Source organism: Phascolarctos cinereus, unplaced genomic scaffold (genome assembly GCF_003287225.1).
Source record: "Phascolarctos cinereus isolate Bilbo 61053 unplaced genomic scaffold, phaCin_HiC Scaffold_1;HRSCAF=81, whole genome shotgun sequence".
Classification (NCBI taxonomy): Eukaryota; Metazoa; Chordata; class Mammalia; order Diprotodontia; family Phascolarctidae; genus Phascolarctos; species Phascolarctos cinereus.
The window spans coordinates 82,543,401-82,562,446 of record NW_027555514.1 but is presented as its reverse complement, the minus strand read 5'-3'; the positions used below and the strand labels follow the sequence as shown (position 1 = coordinate 82,562,446).

The following is a 19,046-nucleotide window of genomic DNA, read 5'->3' as shown; positions in this document are numbered from 1 at the left end:
TTCAAAGTCATAATTTTGTAAACTACGGTAATTGGTTCCAACTCAACAGAAATATATGGAAGACGGATTTAAATAATGTGACCACTTCATGGGATTCATTATTTATACTAATCAGGATTTAGCTGCATTATAAGGATTAGACTTGCTTTATTTGGACCAAAACTGAAGACACAATGGAAAGTGTTGGATTTGGAGTTAGAGGACTTTGAGTCTTGTCTCTGCCATTCACTATCTCAGTTACATTGAGCAAGCAACTGAATTTGTTTTGTACTTCAGTTTCCTCATTTAAGCAACTAGGGAGATAGAGAAGTCTTTTAAGGTCCCTTTGATCTCTAGAGCTATGCTTCTGTGATCCCAAGGTCCTAACTGGGATCCACAAGAGGAAGTTGTACAAGTGCATATTTTGGTATAAGTAAAAACTTTTTTAACAATTAGAGTGATTCAAAAAGTTGACTGGCTTATCTTGAAGGTAATTAGGTCTCCATCAGTTGAGATCTTTAAGCAAATACTTAAGGATCAATTAGGTATATTCCTGCTCAAGGAGATAGCTCTAAATGATTAGAAATAGGAAAGTAAGAGAAGAGGTTGGAGCTTTTTTTTTTTAATAGCAAGGTAAATACCAAGCAGAAAGAAGCTTATACAATAAACCCTCCCAGAGGTTCTAATTAGACTGTTGGTGAGATGCAGCTTTCACAGGTCTGTCTCTCAAGTAATTTAGCAGGCTTGGTGGCAGCAGGGAAGGACCAGAAGTTATTCTAAGGAGGGGAGCCAGGGGAAGGAAGTCTTCACAGGTGGTTTTTGCTGGTTTGATTATGACAGGGAAGGTCTAGAAGTTATGGCACCAGAAAGGGGATGACTATGGAAGGTCTCCTCGCTTTAAGCCTAGCATTCATTCCTCTTTAGCAAACTATACTATATTTTAATCATGATAAAACAAAAGAAGAACATGCATTTGCCTGGGACTGCTTAGATGCTCATTTGTTAGCAAGCTGAGATTATGTAAGCACAGTCAGCATTAGGCACAACTGGGAAGTGAACCAAATTGTCTTTGATACCTTTCTTCTTGCTCTGCTTGGCCCCAGAGGGCAGAAGTGAAAGTACAGCACGGATCTTAAGAAGGAAAAAATGCTTCCCAGCAATGACAGGTATCCCAAAGAGAAGCAGGTTCCAGCTTTGGACCTATTCCTGATATTCTGGATGCCTCTACTGCTGTCTTATCTTAGACAGTCCCTCAGTGTCTGGGGCCTCCCTGCTCTGAAACAGCCTAACACTCCCACAGCATATTCCACAAGGCCCACACTGCTTCTCCCATTGATGCTGGGTATCTTTGTCCCTTCCCCCAAACCCCAGCTTGTTCAGCCCCTTTTCTAGGTTGTCTTCCCCCACTAGAATACAAGCTCTTTGAGGGCAGGCACTGCCTTCCTTTTTGCTTACATTTGTATCCTCAGCACTTATCAAAGTGTATGGCATAAAGTACATAATTAATAAATCCTTGTGTCCTTTCTCCCTCCCTTCCTACTTTCCTTCCTCTCTCCTTTCTTCCTTCTTTTCTTCTTTCTTTCCTTCTCTTCTCATTTCCTTCCTTCTTCCCTCCCTTCCTACTTCCCTCCTTCTCTGCCTTACCTCCCTCCCTTTTTCCTTCTTTCATTTCTTTTTTCCTCTTTTCCTTCCTTTTCTTTCTTTCCATCCTCCTTCTTCCTACTTCCTTCCTCTCTTTTCTTCCTTCCTTCCTTCCTTCCTTCTTTCCTTCTTTTCTTTTTTCTTTGCTTCTTTCCTTTCTCCCACCCTCCCTTTTTACTTTCCTCCCTCTCCTTCCTTCCTTGATAGGTAACAAGTTCCCCATCATTGAAGCTATTAAGTGAAGGTTTGATGACTACCTGTTGGGAATAAATTAAAATGGCATTTCTGTTCAGGTATGTATTGGCATAGATGATCTCTAAGATTATGATTCTCTATCAACCATGAGATAGAAAATAATTGGTCAACGCATTGTCCTCCAGAGGGCATTTAGATTGCAAAAGGACACTTCCTGAGATGGAATGCCTTAGGCCAAAGTAATAAATCTGTACTGGTGGAACTTTCAGGCACTGTGCAGGGGCAGTCAGGGAGGGAACGCCCTCAGATTATACCTGCTTTGATTAGAGATGATACTGGCCCTGTGAGAGTATGACATACAGTTCTCTCACTTGATAAAGCCAAAACAGGACATAGGAATGCCTAACCAGGTAGCCTGTTGTCAGAGATCTACAATTAAGGAAGGTTCATCACCCCCTTCAATCCATCCTAGTATTTAATGACCCCGCAATAAATTCTTATGTTAATCCACCAAGAATCTGTCTTACTCCACTTACATCTTTCTTTATCCTTACTAGAGCTAAAAAAGAGCAGGAAGACAGTGCCTCATAATCAGGGTAAATGTTTAGCAATTGGCTGCTGCACATACTTTTAAGGTGAACATGCATTATTAACATTCTCTCTATCACTTTCTTAAGTCTAGACAATCAACAAAACATGAAATCAGTTTCTGATTTGTAGTGTATGCCAATTTCAAAGGTGTAGCATTCACACTTAAAATTTGACAGAGCCTGAAACAAGATGGCTTTACTTTACCTCTGCTCATAAATATTTTTATATTCATAAAAACATCCCAAATCAGAGGTCACCTGCATTTGTAGATCCTTTTAAAGAATGCTAATTGAAATTTTTGTTTAAAATATATGACCATAGAAGCTAACCCTGGAAATGATTTCAATACAAAGAATCAGTAATAAAAATATCACATGTTGGAGAAGAGGTTAGTGCATAACTACGCAGGCAAATTTTGGGTCAATGATAAGTTTGTGGTGACTGTAACTACTAAATGTATGATGATAGATTTAGTTCTGGAAGGGATCCTAGATGCCATCAAATCCAACCTCACAATTTTAAAGATGAGGAAACTGAGGCACAAGAAGTTAAGTGACTTATCCAGGATCCCATAGCTATTAAATGCTCTACACACAGTATTTGTACTCAGGTCTTTATGACTTCAAATCCAGCAAGCCATCCATCAGACCACCTAGTTGCCTTAACCACATTGCATTTCCTCAAAAATGTTTTCCTCACCTCTTCCATGTACTACTTCTGTGACTTTGGGCATTTCCCTTAATCTCTTTGGGTTTCAGTTTCCTTATTTGCCATTTAATTAAAAAAAAATAAATGCCTACAATGTGGCAGGAACTGTGCTAACCACTGGAGATACAAAGAAAGGCAAAATAAGGAGGGTGGGCTAGATACTTTCTAAAGTCCCTTTTTGTTCTGAATTGACAAACTATAAAAGATGAAGAGAAATAAGATGCAACACATTTTAAAATCCTCAGAGCCCTGATGGAGCAGATGGGGAACATGAAATGGGAACACAATCGAATATCAAAAGGATCAAAGTGGGCAATTCTTTTGTTCCATTAAGCACCCTACACAAGCCTGAGACTCTGACTCGCTTAGGATGACATTTTAAGTAGCTTTCAGTGTTCTGAAGGTGATACTGCAAGGCAATTACATAAAATGTCAAATATCAAATATGTAAGGATTGGAAAAAGAGATCAACTTGCAATGACTCCTGGGGAACAACAACTGTAGGCTCGCCCTACTGAGAATGGGCACTTCCATAGGGATCTTCAAATGACAACCTGATGAATTTCAAAAAGGGAACTTTCTTAGAAAGACTCCTAATCCTCACATCAGCTTCATCAAGAAGGATGCAAATCACACTCAGTTTCATTTGTTTTAAGAACCATGAATCTATAGGAGTATGAAAGTATCCAACTTGGGATGAACAATTATAACCATGTTCCTTCTGGTTCTCAAAGTTCTAGGATTCTTCATCAAATTAGGCTATGGCTGTCAGCATCAAGCAAGTACTGAATATCAGTTTAGACAAATTAAAGGGTATGGAATGGAAAGAATGTAGTTTGAATCAGAGGTCCTGGGTTCAAATCTTGCATCTCCATTAGAAGTCATTTGTGAGGTCTTTGAGAACTTCTGGGATCCAAGATGGCAGAGTAAACAGTAAATCACTGTAACTCTCCCGTATTCACCTCTAAACAACCATAAAATAGCACTCCCAAACAAATCTTAGAACAGCAGAACCAGCAAACAGATGAGGTGAAACAATCTTTGAGCCCAAAAAACTTGAAAGATAGATAGGAAAGGTCTGTCTCACTCAGGTAAAAAGGGAGCACCGTCCAGGACGGGAAGCATCCCAGCAAGCCAGCAGCAAAACCCCCCTCAACAAACCAGCTGTAGATCCTGAGGCCCAGTATGGTGAAGCAGGTAAACACCAACACCAGGATTCCCCACATGCTTCAACATAGCAAGGCTGGAGCAAGATTCCAGCTCCGAGAATGGCCACATGCTTCAGTATAACCCCAGACAAACAGACAGCCTCCAGACTATAATACCGCTGTGTGCTTCAGTGTATCTTGGGGAAATGCAGAAACATCCCACTGGCTTCAGCACACCCCAGACACCAGCACCAGGATCCTGGCTCAGTACCAGGCAAAATGTCAGACCCCTATGGTCTCCATTAGCACCAGCTACTCCCACCCCACGTCCTCAGCACAACACCAGATACAAGGATCCCCCTTGAGCTTCAGGGCAACATTAGTGCAGCACCAGGTAAACAGCCAGGACAAAAGAATCCTGAGTCAGTGCCCCTTCCACCCTGGGAGCAGAGATCAAATTTGAAAGAAAGGAAAAAGGCCAAAAATGATGAACAAAAACAGCAACAAAAGAATATTATTATGGTGACAGAAAACATCAAGACATAAACTCAGAAGAGGAAAACAATGTCAAAACACCTATGGGCAAAACCCCAAAGAAAAATAGAAAGTGGTCTCAAGCCCAGAAAGAACTGAGGGAAGAGCTCAAAAAGGAGCTTTAAAATCATATAAGAGAGGTAGGAGAAACTTTGGAGAAGAAATGGAACTGATAGAAGAGAATCATAAAAAAAGAGTCCACCACTTGGAAAAGAAAACAATGGCTTAAAAAGTAAAATTGGGCAAATGGAAAAGGAGATGCAAAAATCCAGTAAAGAAAACAACTCCTTAAAAAGTACAATTGAGAAAGTACAAAAGCTAATTGAGGAAAACAACTCCTTAAAAATTAGAATTGGTCAAGTGGAAGCTAATGACTCTATGAGACATCAAGAATCAATCAATCAAATTCAAAAAATGAAAAAATAGAAGAAAATGTAAAATATCTCATGGGAAAAACAACTGATCTGGAAAACTGATCCAGGAGAAACAGTATCAGAATCACTGGACTACTTGAAAGTGATAATCAACAGGAGGATCCGGGCAACATCTTTTGATCCAGCAATATAATTACCAGGTTTGTATCCCAAAGAGAGCATGAAAGAAGGGAAAGGACCTACATGTGCAAAAATATTTATAGCAGCCCTTTTCATGGTGGCAAAATATTGGAAATCGAGAGGATGCCCATCAACTGGGGAATGGCTGAACAATCTGTATATGAATGTAATGGAATACTATAGTGCAATAAGAAATGATGAACAGGCAAACTTCAGAAAAACCAGCAAAGGCTTGTACGAACTGATGCAAGGTGAAATGAGTAGAACCAGGCAAACATTATACACAATATCAGCAACATTGTGTGATGATCGAACTATCAATGACTCAGCTCTTCTCAACGACACAATGATCCAAGACAAGCATAAAGGACTTAGGAAGGAAAATGCTGTCCGCCCCCAGATAAAGAACTGATGGACTCTGAAGCATATTTTTTCACATCATTCTTTTTCATGTTTTTTTCTTTCGATTTGTTTCTTCTTTCATAACTGATTAATACGGAAATTTGTTTTACATGGTAGCGCATGTATAACCTATATCAAATTGCCTACCATTCTCAGAAGAGGGGAGGAGAAGAAGGGAGAGAAAAATATGTAACTCAAAATCTTGTAAAAATGAACACTAAAAACTGTCTTGACATGTAATTGGGTAAAAATATTATTAAAAAAAGAAATCATTTGTGAGATCTTGACCAAATCACTTTATCTCAATGGACAGACCTTATTTGTAAAATATGAGACGTCGTCTAGCTCAGAATTCTTACCTTGGATCCATAAACTTTTTAACATATATTTTGATAACTGTTTCAATATGATTGGTTAACTTTGTAAGTCTATGTATTTTATATTATGCATTTAAAAACATGATTCTAAGAAAGGGTCCATAGGCTGCACTAAATTGCCAAAAAGTTCACAACAGTAAAAGTTAAGAAACCTTGTTGTAGGTAATCTCCTTGGTCCCTTTAAGTTTGGACATTATGATCCCATGAATACTGCTCAGGAAAGTATTAAAGAGAGGGAAAATTTAGAGCAAAATAGAAGAAATTATGGATATTTCCTATGCTGAAAAATGAATGCATATACTAACTATTTATATATATATATATACATATATATATATATATAAAATGAATGCATATACTAACTATTTTATATATATATATATACATGCATATACATATATATATATATATATACATATATATATATATATATATATATATAAAACTATATATATATAAAACTTCATATTTGATATTTTAGAAAGAAAATTATCACTGTCATTAAAATCATCTGCCAAGAAAACCCCAAATAGGGTTACAGAGGAGTCAGGCTTGACTGAAATGACTGAACAACAACAAAGCAGGGAAATGGTGTCAGGCCTTGGAGACCTTTGTGGTATGTCATGGATGCTCTGTTGATCTGATATTGCAAATTGAATGATACCTAAAATTTTGATTGGGCTCAGTTTACCCATGCCTTAAAAGCACAAGGTTGTAAGTGAGAGAGAGTGACTTGATCACCTCTAGGATCTGGCCCATTCTCGAGGTAACACTTAGAACAGGAGATTCTTGTGCTATCTTCCCCCATTTTATGGATATTGAGGAGCTGGGGTGAAGTGATATTCTCTGGTATCTCTCTGGGTAAAATGAAAAAAAAAAAACTCAGAATCTAGCACCTTTGATTTCCCAGTCCCAGTGAGCTGAATCAGACTATACTGTTTTGTGCTTCCTGCCTTTGAAGACCCTTCCACTTCTTACTCTGTCATTATGAATTTTGTATGCATAGGGCTTATGTGCCAAGAAAAGTAGAATGTTCCTCTCCCTCCATGTATGCCAGGGGTCTCTTGGTCTGTGTACAAGGCAGAAGCTGCTTCCGTACAAGAGGAGTCATGTGGGTTTCAGAGGAAAGAAAGCAAAAGAGGAAATATGATGTGGGCCTAAAGACACAGACAATCAGATGGGAATCAATGCAAGATGAAGACTTTCAGATCTGTGCAAACTTAAAGAGAAGCCTGCAGTCAGCAGCATTTATTAAGTACTTACTATGCATCAGGTAATAAGTGCTGGAGATACCAAGATAAGAACATGGCTCCTGCCCTCAAAGGGCTTATAGTCTAATGGGGAAGGTCACATACAAACAACTATATAAACAAGACACAGATATAGTGCAAAAGGGAGGTAATCTCAGACAGAAGATATTAGTAGCAAGTGGGTAGGGGCTGGAAAAGGTCACTGAAGAAGTTGAGATTTGAGCTGAGTCTTCAAGAAAGTGAAGCCAGCAAGACAAGATGAGGAGGAAGAGTACTACGGCATGAGGACAGTCAATGAAAAGACCCAAAGTTAGGAGATGGAGTATTATATACAAGAAAGAGCAAGAAGGCCAATGCAGCAAGAATGTAGAGTACAGAGAGGAGAGTGAGGCATGAAAGATTGGAGAGGTGGGAAGAGATCAGCAAAGATTCTTGCATTCACACACACTGGAAGAGAAGTACCATATGGCAGATGTGTAGGGTGAACTGGCAGCAGAAAATAGAGTGCCAGAGGCCAAACAAATGGCAGCAGACCAGGGACTTGCAGAATGGAGAACTACAGCAAGGTCCAGAACTGAGGAGCAATGAGGCAAAGAACTTCAACGTTGAGGAGCAAACTGTACTCTTCTCTATGCTGTTACTATACTGTTACATGGACTGTGCGGGTTCTGGGGGATCAAGGTTGATCAGCTTCATAGTTATCCCAAGCCACAAAAAGGAGTATTATAAGTTGGACACATTATATGGGGCCCTGTGGGAAAAGGTTAGGATATTTTCTTGACTGTCAATGGATCCAGGTGTGAGTTTTTTTGCATATTCTACTAGTAAATCTTTTTTGGTTTTTAATGCTATTGCTACACTCAATACTTGCTGGGAGCTTAAGGGCCTTTGGGAGAAGCAAAATGCACCACATGCTGAAATTCCTCGGTATTACTTGGGCGGCAATGAACCTTAGAGATTTTTTTTTTGTGAGAGGTACCCCAAAATCATTACTCGGTTCTGAGATCTGGAAGGCTGATCCAACACCAGGGCCATATGCTTTAACGTTCAGTTATCTGCAATATGGAGTAAGGGTAGAAGGGGTGGGGGTATAATCAAAAAAATCTATCTGGCTTTGCAATTTATCTTGTTATTCACTTTTTTGGGCTAAGAGCATCTGGCATTTCCTAATGGTGCTTCGTTTAGGATAATATGAAAATTAATTGGCATGCTCTCAATGCACATCAACTTATGTCAAGGGGAGTATGGCCAGGAAACATGCTGGGTGGCAGATATAAGTCTAGGATTTAAAGTCAGTGTGCAAATGGGAAAAATGAAAGGTGCTTGAGATCTGGTTCTGAATATGTCACTGATCACCTTGGGTGAATAACTCCCCATTTCAGAGCTTCAATTTTCTCATCTACAAAATGAGAGAGTTAGACAAAAGCAGAGGTTCTTAACCTGGACTCCATGGATTGCCAACGGGTTCAGGGAGAGATTTCAGTGTGATCCCAGAAGTTGGATGGGGGAAAAATACATCTTGATTTTGACTAATCTTTACTTTCCTTTGCAAGCCTATCTATTTCATTTTATACTTTTAAAAACATTATTCTGAGAAGGGGTCCATATTTCTAAGAAGGGCTTCATCAGATTTCCAGAGAGGTCCAGGACACAAAAAAAGTTAAGAATCCCTAGACAAGAAGTTATCTATGTCCCTCCATGGTTTTCTCATTCTGGGTGCATAACCTGCAGTTACATACAGAAACAAAAGGACACATATGTTCCTAGGATACTGGATGAGAACTTCATTGTCTTAAATTATAAAGTTTTAAGAATACAGATGGCTCCTTTGCTTCATTCTGTTGAATTTCCCTAGCATGCAGAGGGGAGCTTATATTCAAGGGTTTGCTGAAACCAAACTGATAAATCATTCCCTTCAATAGGAACCTGGGCTGTTTTGGCTTGGAAAACATACTGGGAAGCCTCCTGCACATGGCGATTCATGTGAACAAGGCACAATCTATTGAAAACAACCCCTGCTCCAGAGATCAGGTGGATGAGAGAGTAGATGGAACTCTTTGCCAAAAGGTATAATTAGATTTCGAACAGGGCACAACATTTGTCTACACTCAAATATGAATGGCCTTCTCTAAGTATTATAGAGGTAGCAGGTGTTTCCTTTCAAGTGAAAATGACCTCAAAATGGCCAGATTTTCTTTAGAGCAAATGTCTGTGTTTCAGTGAAGTTTTCTGATTCAAAAATTAAAATGATCTTCATTATCAAAGGGACATTGATTAGATGCCTTTCTGTGAATGGTAGGCAGGCTTTGTTCTCTGAGAGTTTTCAGTATAAAATGGGTGATCCTGACAGACAGATATGGATGAGGACAAGCTGACACACAAACTGTGTAAACACAGGAAAATCAAATTAAGGCTCACAGAAGAGCCCAATGGTCAAGGCAGAACATCTAGCTCAACAATTCCTTTTACAATAGCATATGCAGTAGTAAGATATTATAATACTACTACACAGATCAACAGAGCAGAGAGAGATCTAAGGTATCTGACCTTGTCACTCATAAGGAAGAGACCTTAGAGAGCTGACCTTGCCACACCTCTACCCACAAATATTCGATGGCTCCCTATTTCCCCCAGGCTAAAATACAAAATCATGAGCTTAGCACTTAGGGGACCTTTGCTCTCGGGTTTCTATCTACCTTTGTAATCTTATTTCATAGCCTTCCCTCTCTATCATCTCTGTTCCAGTCCTGGAACATACTAAGGGCTTAATAAATATTGATTGATTGACTGATTGATTGATTCCGATCCAACTATCCAGTTAGATCTTTGCCATGTTTAATCTTCTTCCTCCTTGCTTTTGCCTTGGATGTTTTCCCTTGCCTGAAATGCACTCCCTCCTCAGCACCACACTGCAGAATCCTTAGCATCCTTCAAAGTCAGGCAATCAGTCAGTCAGTCAGTCAGTCAATAAACATTTATTAAGGGCCAACTCTGTGCCAGGCACCCTGCTGAGTACTGAGGATACAAAGAAAGGCTAAAGATAGTCTGTGCCCTCAAGGAGCTTAATCACCATGCAGATACCATTCTCTCCTACCTGAAATTACATTGGACTTTTTAAATATAATTCCTCCCTCAACATAAAGAACGTAAGCTCCTTGAGGCCAGTTACTATATAGTTTTTATCTTTATATCACCAACACTTAGTACAGTGATTTATACATCAAAGATGCTTAGTAATTTTTAATTGAATTGACTAAATCATATAGTTCAATCTTCTCATATTATAGGTTAAAACACTGGGGCAAAGAAGCAGGGAAATAATTTGCCCAGGGTGATACAGTGAGTTATGTGTTCTCACTGTATGGGTGAGCATATAGGGGAGACAGGACCACAGTCTAGACTATCTGATCCCCCCACCCCATTCATAATTCTTGTATATTAGAGACAGGTAGAAGCAACACAGCAGATAGAAGTCTGGCTCTGGGAGTCAGAAAGACATAGATCAAAAACAACACACGATGGCTAGTTGACCCTTTTTAAATCTATAAGTTGCAGAAAAGGTACAGATATGAAATGGTAGAAGAAATTTCTCAGTGGGAGATCTGGATACCAATGAAGTCATAAGTGTAGTCAAAAAGGGGAGAAGCAAAACATGAGAAAGACGGAGAGGGAGAGAGGGTGTTTCATTGTCAATAGGGACAGTATTTAATCTAGAGAATAGCTAAGTCTCTAGTACATAGAGGCACTTCAAGAGAGGCAGTGTTGCATAATGGAAAACACATGAAACTAAGCATCAAGGGACCTGAGTTCTAGTCTCAAGCCTGACACTATGTGACCAAGGAAAAAGCATTTGCTGTTTGTGTTTCAGATTCTTCAGCTGCAAAAAGAGAAGGGTGGACTATACGACCTCTAAGGTTCCTTCAAGTTGTCTGATTCTTTGAGGGACTCTCATATGTTCTATCTGTATTTGTTGTAAGTGTGTGGGTGAGGGGAGGGGTATGTTGTGGTGGTCTCTTATTTAGTTCTATTAGAAAAACATACCCTGAGAACTTATGGAGTGCAAAACAGAAATCACAATTCCTGCCCTCAAAGTAGTTTCCATTTCTAGTAAAAACAGGATGCAGACTAGTGACCAGCTAAATTACAAGGGAAGAGAGTTCTTTTTTTCTTTCTGAAATTCTTTTTCTTATACTATTTATCAGCACTGAGGAGCACTCTTCTTGGTCTAGATCAGCACTTCTTAAATTATGGGTCACAAACCCATATGGGTCGTGAAAAATTTGGCAACAGTAAAAGATTTCTGAATGCACAATGACCAAAAATTAATTAAAAATCAAAAGCATAATGAATCCGAGGTGTTTCTGGCAGAGCTTGCCCATGTTGCGTCATGCATCTTCACTGCAGCCTTGGTTCTGAACACAAAGTATGTGCATTTTGCACTGTGCATGCCTTCAGGCCATGCAATGCCAACTAATGCTGTGGAAACAGAAAAAAGGGTCACAGTGGAAAAAGTTCAAGAAGCCATGGTCTAGCTGGACTGTCCGTAGGAGTGATATCTGATTCCAGGTCCTTGTGAAGTCCGAAAGATTGTAGGTCACTGAGCCAGCCACAGAGGAAAAGAGGAAGATCCCTGCACACCAGCTTGCAGATTGTACCTACTCTGATATCTGTCACTTTAAAAGTCCCTTGCAGAGTTGATATCCATGAGTACCCTACCTCTTCACAAAGGAATCTGAGGGTAAGCTGTTTCATTTAATCAATCTTGGCTTTACACCAGTGGTCTCTCTGGCTGTTGTACCTAATGGTATTGTCGGTTTTTGCAGAGGCTGATATGAAATATGGTCTTACTGTGAGTCTTGAAATTGTTGAATATTGATTAAATCCCCAAAGTGCTCAAAGTTTGGGACATGGTATAGAGAAAAAAAAGCTGTAATCTAAAAGTTTGGAGAAAAGTGTGTACGTGTGTTACTTTTCCATTGGTTATTGGGTCAGGAAATTTTCATTCAATCTTTGCTAACCATCCCAGCTGAAAGTAGCCTCTTCTCTGTCCTCTTCATGTGGCACTTCCCTTTTGCTAGTTTATCTTGTAATTTAGCTGGTCACTAGTCTATTCCTACTAGGAATGGAAACTGCTTGAGGGCAGCAACTGTGACTTCCGTTTTGCTTTACATAAACCATGACAAACACAGCTGGGCCCACAAACATGGCAACACTCCCTAATGCAGCTGAAACAGAATAATTGGGAAGTATTTACCAAAATAAATAAAAAGATAATAGAAAAAGATAATGTTCATTTGTAGTTTTCTGAGTCAATATTAGTGGTTCTTGCTTTCTATCTGAGGTTGATATCAGTGTACTACATGACTCCTCGAATTAAGCAGATGCTCAAAATAAATCCTGGAATCACAGAATTTCAGAACCTGATGTTGATGTTTATAAAGGATCCAGGGCCAGATAACCTAAATTAGAGGTTTCTAACCTATGGCCCATGGCCTTGTTTTTTTTGTTTTTTGGTTTTTTTTTTTTTGATAAATGTATTTCAATATATTTTCCTTTGCAATGCAACATATTTTATTTTAGGCATTTAAGAACATTATTCTGAGAAGGGATCCACAGGTAGGATCATTGTGATGGTTTATGCAAATTGAAGTTGGTGATAATTTGGAGCTATAGTTTAGGTCTTTGAATGACTCAGAAGTTTAAACTTCATTTTTTGAACTAACCCTCTATCAGCTCATGCATATGGGTATATCTTCAACTATCAGAGCTCCCAAGTCTACATTCCTAGCCCTTATCTCTTTCCCACAGTTCAAATTCTTAATAGATATGTTTATAAGGATGTCCTGTTATAATGCCAAGGAATATCCTATCCAAAGAATTCATCACGTTTCCTTCAAGACATAAACATATGAATAAGATCACATCTTCTAGTGTTATGGGAATAACAATAACAACCACTCACATTTTTATTGCGCTTTCAAATGCTTTGCACACATCTTATTTAAGCTTCATAATAAACCAGCAATTTAAGAACTGAAATTATTATTATTCCCATTTTAAAGAGGAAACTGAGTGCCCCACCCATGCTCACACAACTAATAAATGGGAAAGGTAGGATTTGAATTGAACATTCTCCTGACTGCAGGTCTAGGGTTCTTTCCACTAGACTTTCATGCCGTAGTTGCTATATGGTCATATCCTTTGGAAAGACTGAAGCTCCCATCCTATAATTTACTATGTCCTAATGCAAGTAATGGAAGATGGGTCACACATTGATCTTCTAGCAGGGATGGGGAACCTGCAGCCGCAAGGCCACATGTGGCCCTCCAGATCCTCAAGTTTGACTGAATCCAAACTCCACAGAATAAATCCCTTCATGAAAAGGATTTGTTCTGTAAAATTTTGACTCAGTCAAAGGGCTGCATCCAAGGACCACAGGTTCCCTGCCCCTGCGGAACAGTATAGAAAAATGATCTGAGAACTTCTTCAACAGAATATTCTAAGACTATAACAACAACAACAAAAAATGGATATCCAGCTGAGATGCACCTCTGTCCTAGGACAGTGTCCTACTCCATAGGAAAGTGCTGCCATAAAAACTAATAAGGTACTCAGGACTCAACGACTGCGTGGGGCCTAGCAACAATGAATATGGGCCAGGACTCAACAGTGAACCCCTTGGTTCTAGGGCAGGAAGCGAACGAAGATACTTTACCATCCAGTGTACTCAGAGAGTCCTTGGCATCTGCAGGCACAGAGAGTAATTTTTGAACTGACATTCCAGGGCCGGGTCTCAGCTCTCTCAATCCAGTTTGCAGGAGGAAAAGTGGCTTTGCCTTCACATCCATTTTCTCCTCTTTGGCGAAGGCTTCATTGTGTGGTGAGAGAAATCGATTACCAAAATGAGGGCCATCTCTAGTCCTTCCACTGGAGCCTTGGTCAGGGTTCTCTCCCACATTCTGGGCCATGTAGGCCTTGACAGCAGCAACCACATTCTGTTTGTCGAAATCTGGGTCCAGGTTGTAGGAGAACACATGTGGCTGGATTTGTCTGAAGGCCCTCAGGGAGGGATTATCAGGATAATTTGGATGAGATATGGGAACATAGGCCAGCTCAGGACTACTTCCTCTGGTCTTCTGAGCAATGTAGTTTAGTAGACGTTGAGGGAAGATATTGCTCTGCAGAAGACAGGGGAAAAACAACAACAACAAAGACAAATTATTACAATGTCAGTAAGAATCTATGCTTAACATTTTAGCTCTTCTCTCTTTTGAGGACTATGTCTGGCACCGAAGCTTGCATTAGCATCTTCACCCACATACACGAAACAAAACAAAAAAATGACTGCTCGGCCTGATTCTCATCCTACTGATCTCATTCCCCATTTCATGGCAGTTATTTACAATTTGTTATTGTGATCTAAAATCAGTTCTCCCCCTAAATGGTTGCCTGTCAACTCCAGGCACATTTGGGGCAAGGCCTCATAGGTTTTTGTCTCAGAGTCCCCACTGGATTCCAGCATCTTTTGTCTGCCAATGAATTATTTCAAAAGTATCATTCTTTTTAAAAACATTATTCTGCATCAGAGTAATTGCAAGGACCTCTCATTTCATGGCAAAAAGCTCCCCAATAAATAAGCTATCTTCTGGCCAAAATTGGTTTTTAAAGCTTGTACCCAACTTTCGATTTTCCCTCACTCTGACTTGATTAGTAATTCTCTTCAGATGGATTGGCTCAGAGTGGCTCATACACTCTGAATCTGCTCTAAGAAAAGCAGCCCTCTGAAGACATTCCTACTTTTGGGGTGGGCTGACTTGATCAGAACATAAGAATATTACATTGGAGTAGACCCATGTTCTATTCAGCTCAGAGTTCTGCCCATGATAGTAACCCCAAGAAGTCAACCATGAGAACTTCACTGAAACACTCTGGACTGATCCCTAAACATCCTTAACATCCCCTTAATAGTGTGATATGAATGGATTGACAGACAACTTGCATTTCTGGAGTGCTTTAAAATTGACAAAGCACTTTATATATGGTGTCTCATTTGATCGTCACAACAATGTTATCATTGTAGAGTGGGTTGTTCGTAGTAGGTAGGCGCTATCATTATTTCCTTTTTACAGATGAGGAAACTGAGGCTGAGAGAGGCAAGTAACTTACCCAGCTACCAATTGTCTAAACCAGGATTCAAAATTAGGTCTTCCTGACTCCAAGTCCAGCATTCTAATCACATTGTACTCCCTAAGTGCTTCATGATCAACCATGAATTTATGAAATAAAAACAAGAAAAAAAACCACCTCAAAATCTGTTTATATATTCCATCTCTAATCACATGTCAGGGAGTGGAGAGACAGCTGGATTTAGCGTCACAAGTAGCTGTGTCACTATGGACAACTTGTTTAGTCTTTCTGAGCCTCCATTTCCTTATCCATAAAGAGGGGATGGCAAAATGATTAGGCTGCAGGGAAACTGGGTGTTCAGATGCTAGTCCTGACACATAGTCACTATTCTGCCAATGGCAAATCACTCAGTCTTTCAAAGCTGGCTGGACTGAGTAGTCACCGATATGCACCAGTGGAAGGCATCTCCATGCACCCTAGGAAATCATAGGTCTGGAATTGCCCTTTCTCCTCAAAAAATACATGCTACCATCTTCATGGGCATGTAAGGAAAGAGCTTTGTAACCCTTAAAGCTATAGATACGTTATTACTATTACTACTGGGTTGTGTATATGTGTGAAAATATTTTGGGAGAGGGTGATAATTACTCAAGGAAGCCTTATTTCTCCTTAGTTTAACTCCAAGACTTCAAATTTACACAGGATTTAGATTTAGCTCAGTGTTGGATTTTACTAAAAATCATATGTAAAAAATGGATGTTACTAAAGTAACAGTGTGATTCAAACAGAGATTGGATGCTGCCAAAGAGTTTTTGTGAAAGTTATGCCTGGATGATCTCTGAAACAACTAGAAAATTCGACGATTCTCTGTATTATGGTGAAAAGAAGACTGAACTGGGTATCAGGAGACCTGGGTTCTATTCCTTGTACTGGTACTAATTATCTGTGTGACTTTGGGCAATCTATTTAACCTCTCTGAGCTGCAGTCTTTTCATTTGTCAAAGGAAGGGACTGAATGATTGCTAATATGCCTTCAAATTCTCAGACTATGTTTTTGGCTGCTCTTCAACATATTTAAATACTTTTGAAAACTGGCTCATTCAACTGTTTTTGCTGTAAAATAAATAAATAAATGAATCAAAGGAAGGCAAGATTCATTAGAAAGAGAGAAAAATCTAAAACACTACAACAACAAAATAAACCCTCAAGCAATTTCCAACAAATTGGATATAAGTGTCAATCTTGAGCTCAGACCCGAACTTACATTGAGAAGGGACAGTGTCTGAGCACCTAGTCAGGTCACTGCCCTGGCAGCTCGGGATCCAAAGCAATAAGGTCTCATTAAAGTGCCTATGTTATTCCTTTCTTCCCTGAGAATATGTTCAAGCCTGGCAGGCCCATTCAAAAGGCCTTTAATTATAGTCAGAGTTGGAGAGTTTATACTGAGTGGGCAAAACCAGGCTTAAAACATGTCATTTAAAAGAGCAAGGTGAAATGAAATCCATACAGTAATAGACTGGGCTAAATAATTCATATGGAGTTTGCTTTTAGGAGCCAATTGAAGTGAAAAAAGAAAGAATTTTTGAAGGAGTAGAATGCTCCATTGGTGCCACTCATATGGTCTTCACCAACCAATCAATCAATCAATCAATGTTCATTAATTTCACATCTCTGAGGTTCAGTATTTTCATCTGCAAAATGAGGAGTTTGGTCCAGATAACCTCAAAGGTCTTTTTGATTTTTAAGGGATAACTCTTCCCCTAGTAGAACATCATAGATTCTGAACTTGCTTCCCAAAGTTACACTCACACAATAACTCCAAATACAGCTTATACCAATTACTTCAAAGGCTTCGAGGCATGATTTGTTGGAGTACCATTCTGATTCCTATCTTGGTGACCATACAATCTCACGCCCCTCCCCCCTCCCATTTCAAATGGAACATCACTCAACTTTCCTTTCCCACTCTCTATTTTCCTTTCCATTATTTTCAGCGAACAAAATTGCTCAATAAAAAAAAAAGTGTAAGTATCTGCTGTGTCAGACACTGTGCTAAACACTGGGAATGCAAACAAAGGTAATGCAATCTCTATTCTCATGAACCACCACTCCCTTTTCTCCTATTGTTTTTTCTTTCAAGGAATAAAAGATTCATAGTCAGAGGTAAAGAAGAGTCATTCTTGCTTCTTTTTCCTGTGTTTCCTTTATCCTCATTTTTCAGATAATATAGCCTGCCTTTGAGTTCAATGATGTTTGAGATGCCACGACTTTGGAATACCAATACCTATATTTTGCTAACAATTTCTTAAAGATGATGCCAAGGTTTGGGGTTTTTTTTAATGTACTTGCATCACGCCCAAATATAAGGAATTTTCAAAAATGTTTTATTACCAATTTCTAACTTTTGGTTGGAATCTATTTTTATGCTATGGACCCTTCAAGCTACACCTTCGAGACATTTGGCTCGGGCATCCTGCATAAAGTTTATCTTCAAATTGCATAAAGCTTTTGAATACATCTATCATAATATGCTACACTAGAGGAGTCTCCCTCTAGAAACTGCCTCCAAATCTACCCAGTGTCGTCATTAAAGCAGCATCTACTTACAGAATTAGCTGATGTACATTCAGAAGAATACACATGAAATCCAGTTAGCTTTCCACAGTAGTCACATATAAGAAAGCAGATGTAGGGTCACTATCAGTTTTCTGCCTTACTTGGATTTTCAGGGCAAGGTTGGGGCAATAAGAGACTAAAATAAGATTAGCTTTTCTTTTGAAAATATCCTATCTCTTAGCAATCTGTCTCATTCCACAATTGGGAAATTAACTACTAATTCCCTCTGAGAGAAATGCTCAAGAAGCCAGTTCGCAGTAAGTACTCTAATTGGTCTTACTTACAAATGAATACAAGCCACTGGTATTAGCACCTTCCTCATTTCACTACCCCATAGCTTGTACAGAGGTGTCAAAAGAAACTAGCAACCAAAATTTGGATTCTCTCCCTGATCAGCTTGGAGCATGATCAAACATTCTGGTCTGTCAAACTGAAAGTCCTCAGGCAGTTTGCAAGCACACTTAATTCAGGAGATGCCTATTGCTGGCATGACAAAGCATGCCCCTACTGGACTGTCCCCACACTTCCTAATGAGACAATATCGACAATACCATCAAATTGGTGTAAGACTTGAGAGCACAGAGGGGAGTCTCAGGAAGCCCAAATCTCGCTCCACAGACAATGTGACTTCAATGTCATATTTCAGATCTCAGTCCTTAAAAAACAAAATGCTTTTACTCTGCCATATACAGGTTTTTGTTTCTCTCTCTCTCTCTCTCTCTCTCTCTCTCTCTCTCTCTCTCTCTCTCTCTCTCTCTCTCTCTCTCTCTCCCTCTCTCTCTCTCTCTCTCTCTCTCTCTCTCTCTCTCTCTCTCTCTCTCTCTCTTCTCTTCTCTTCTCTTCTCTTCCTCCTTCTCCTCCTCCTCCTCCCTCCCTCCCTCTTTCACTCCCTCTATCCCTCCCTCCCTCTCTTTCCCCTTCTCT

At 39.5% G+C, this 19,046-nt stretch overlaps 1 protein-coding gene across 1 annotated transcript in view; it reads right to left on the bottom strand.

Moving 5' to 3' along the window:
• The window catches only part of PTPRN2 (protein tyrosine phosphatase receptor type N2), a gene marked incomplete at its 5' end in the record, with an annotated part of 1,499,790 nt that overhangs the window by 870,233 nt on the left and 610,511 nt on the right, over positions 1 to 19,046 (bottom strand). Inside the window, one exon of the mRNA XM_078149736.1 lies at positions 14,095 to 14,557. Within this exon, the coding sequence (XP_078005862.1) occupies positions 14,095 to 14,557 (463 nt within the window). The remainder of the gene's footprint in view (positions 1 to 14,094; positions 14,558 to 19,046) is intronic.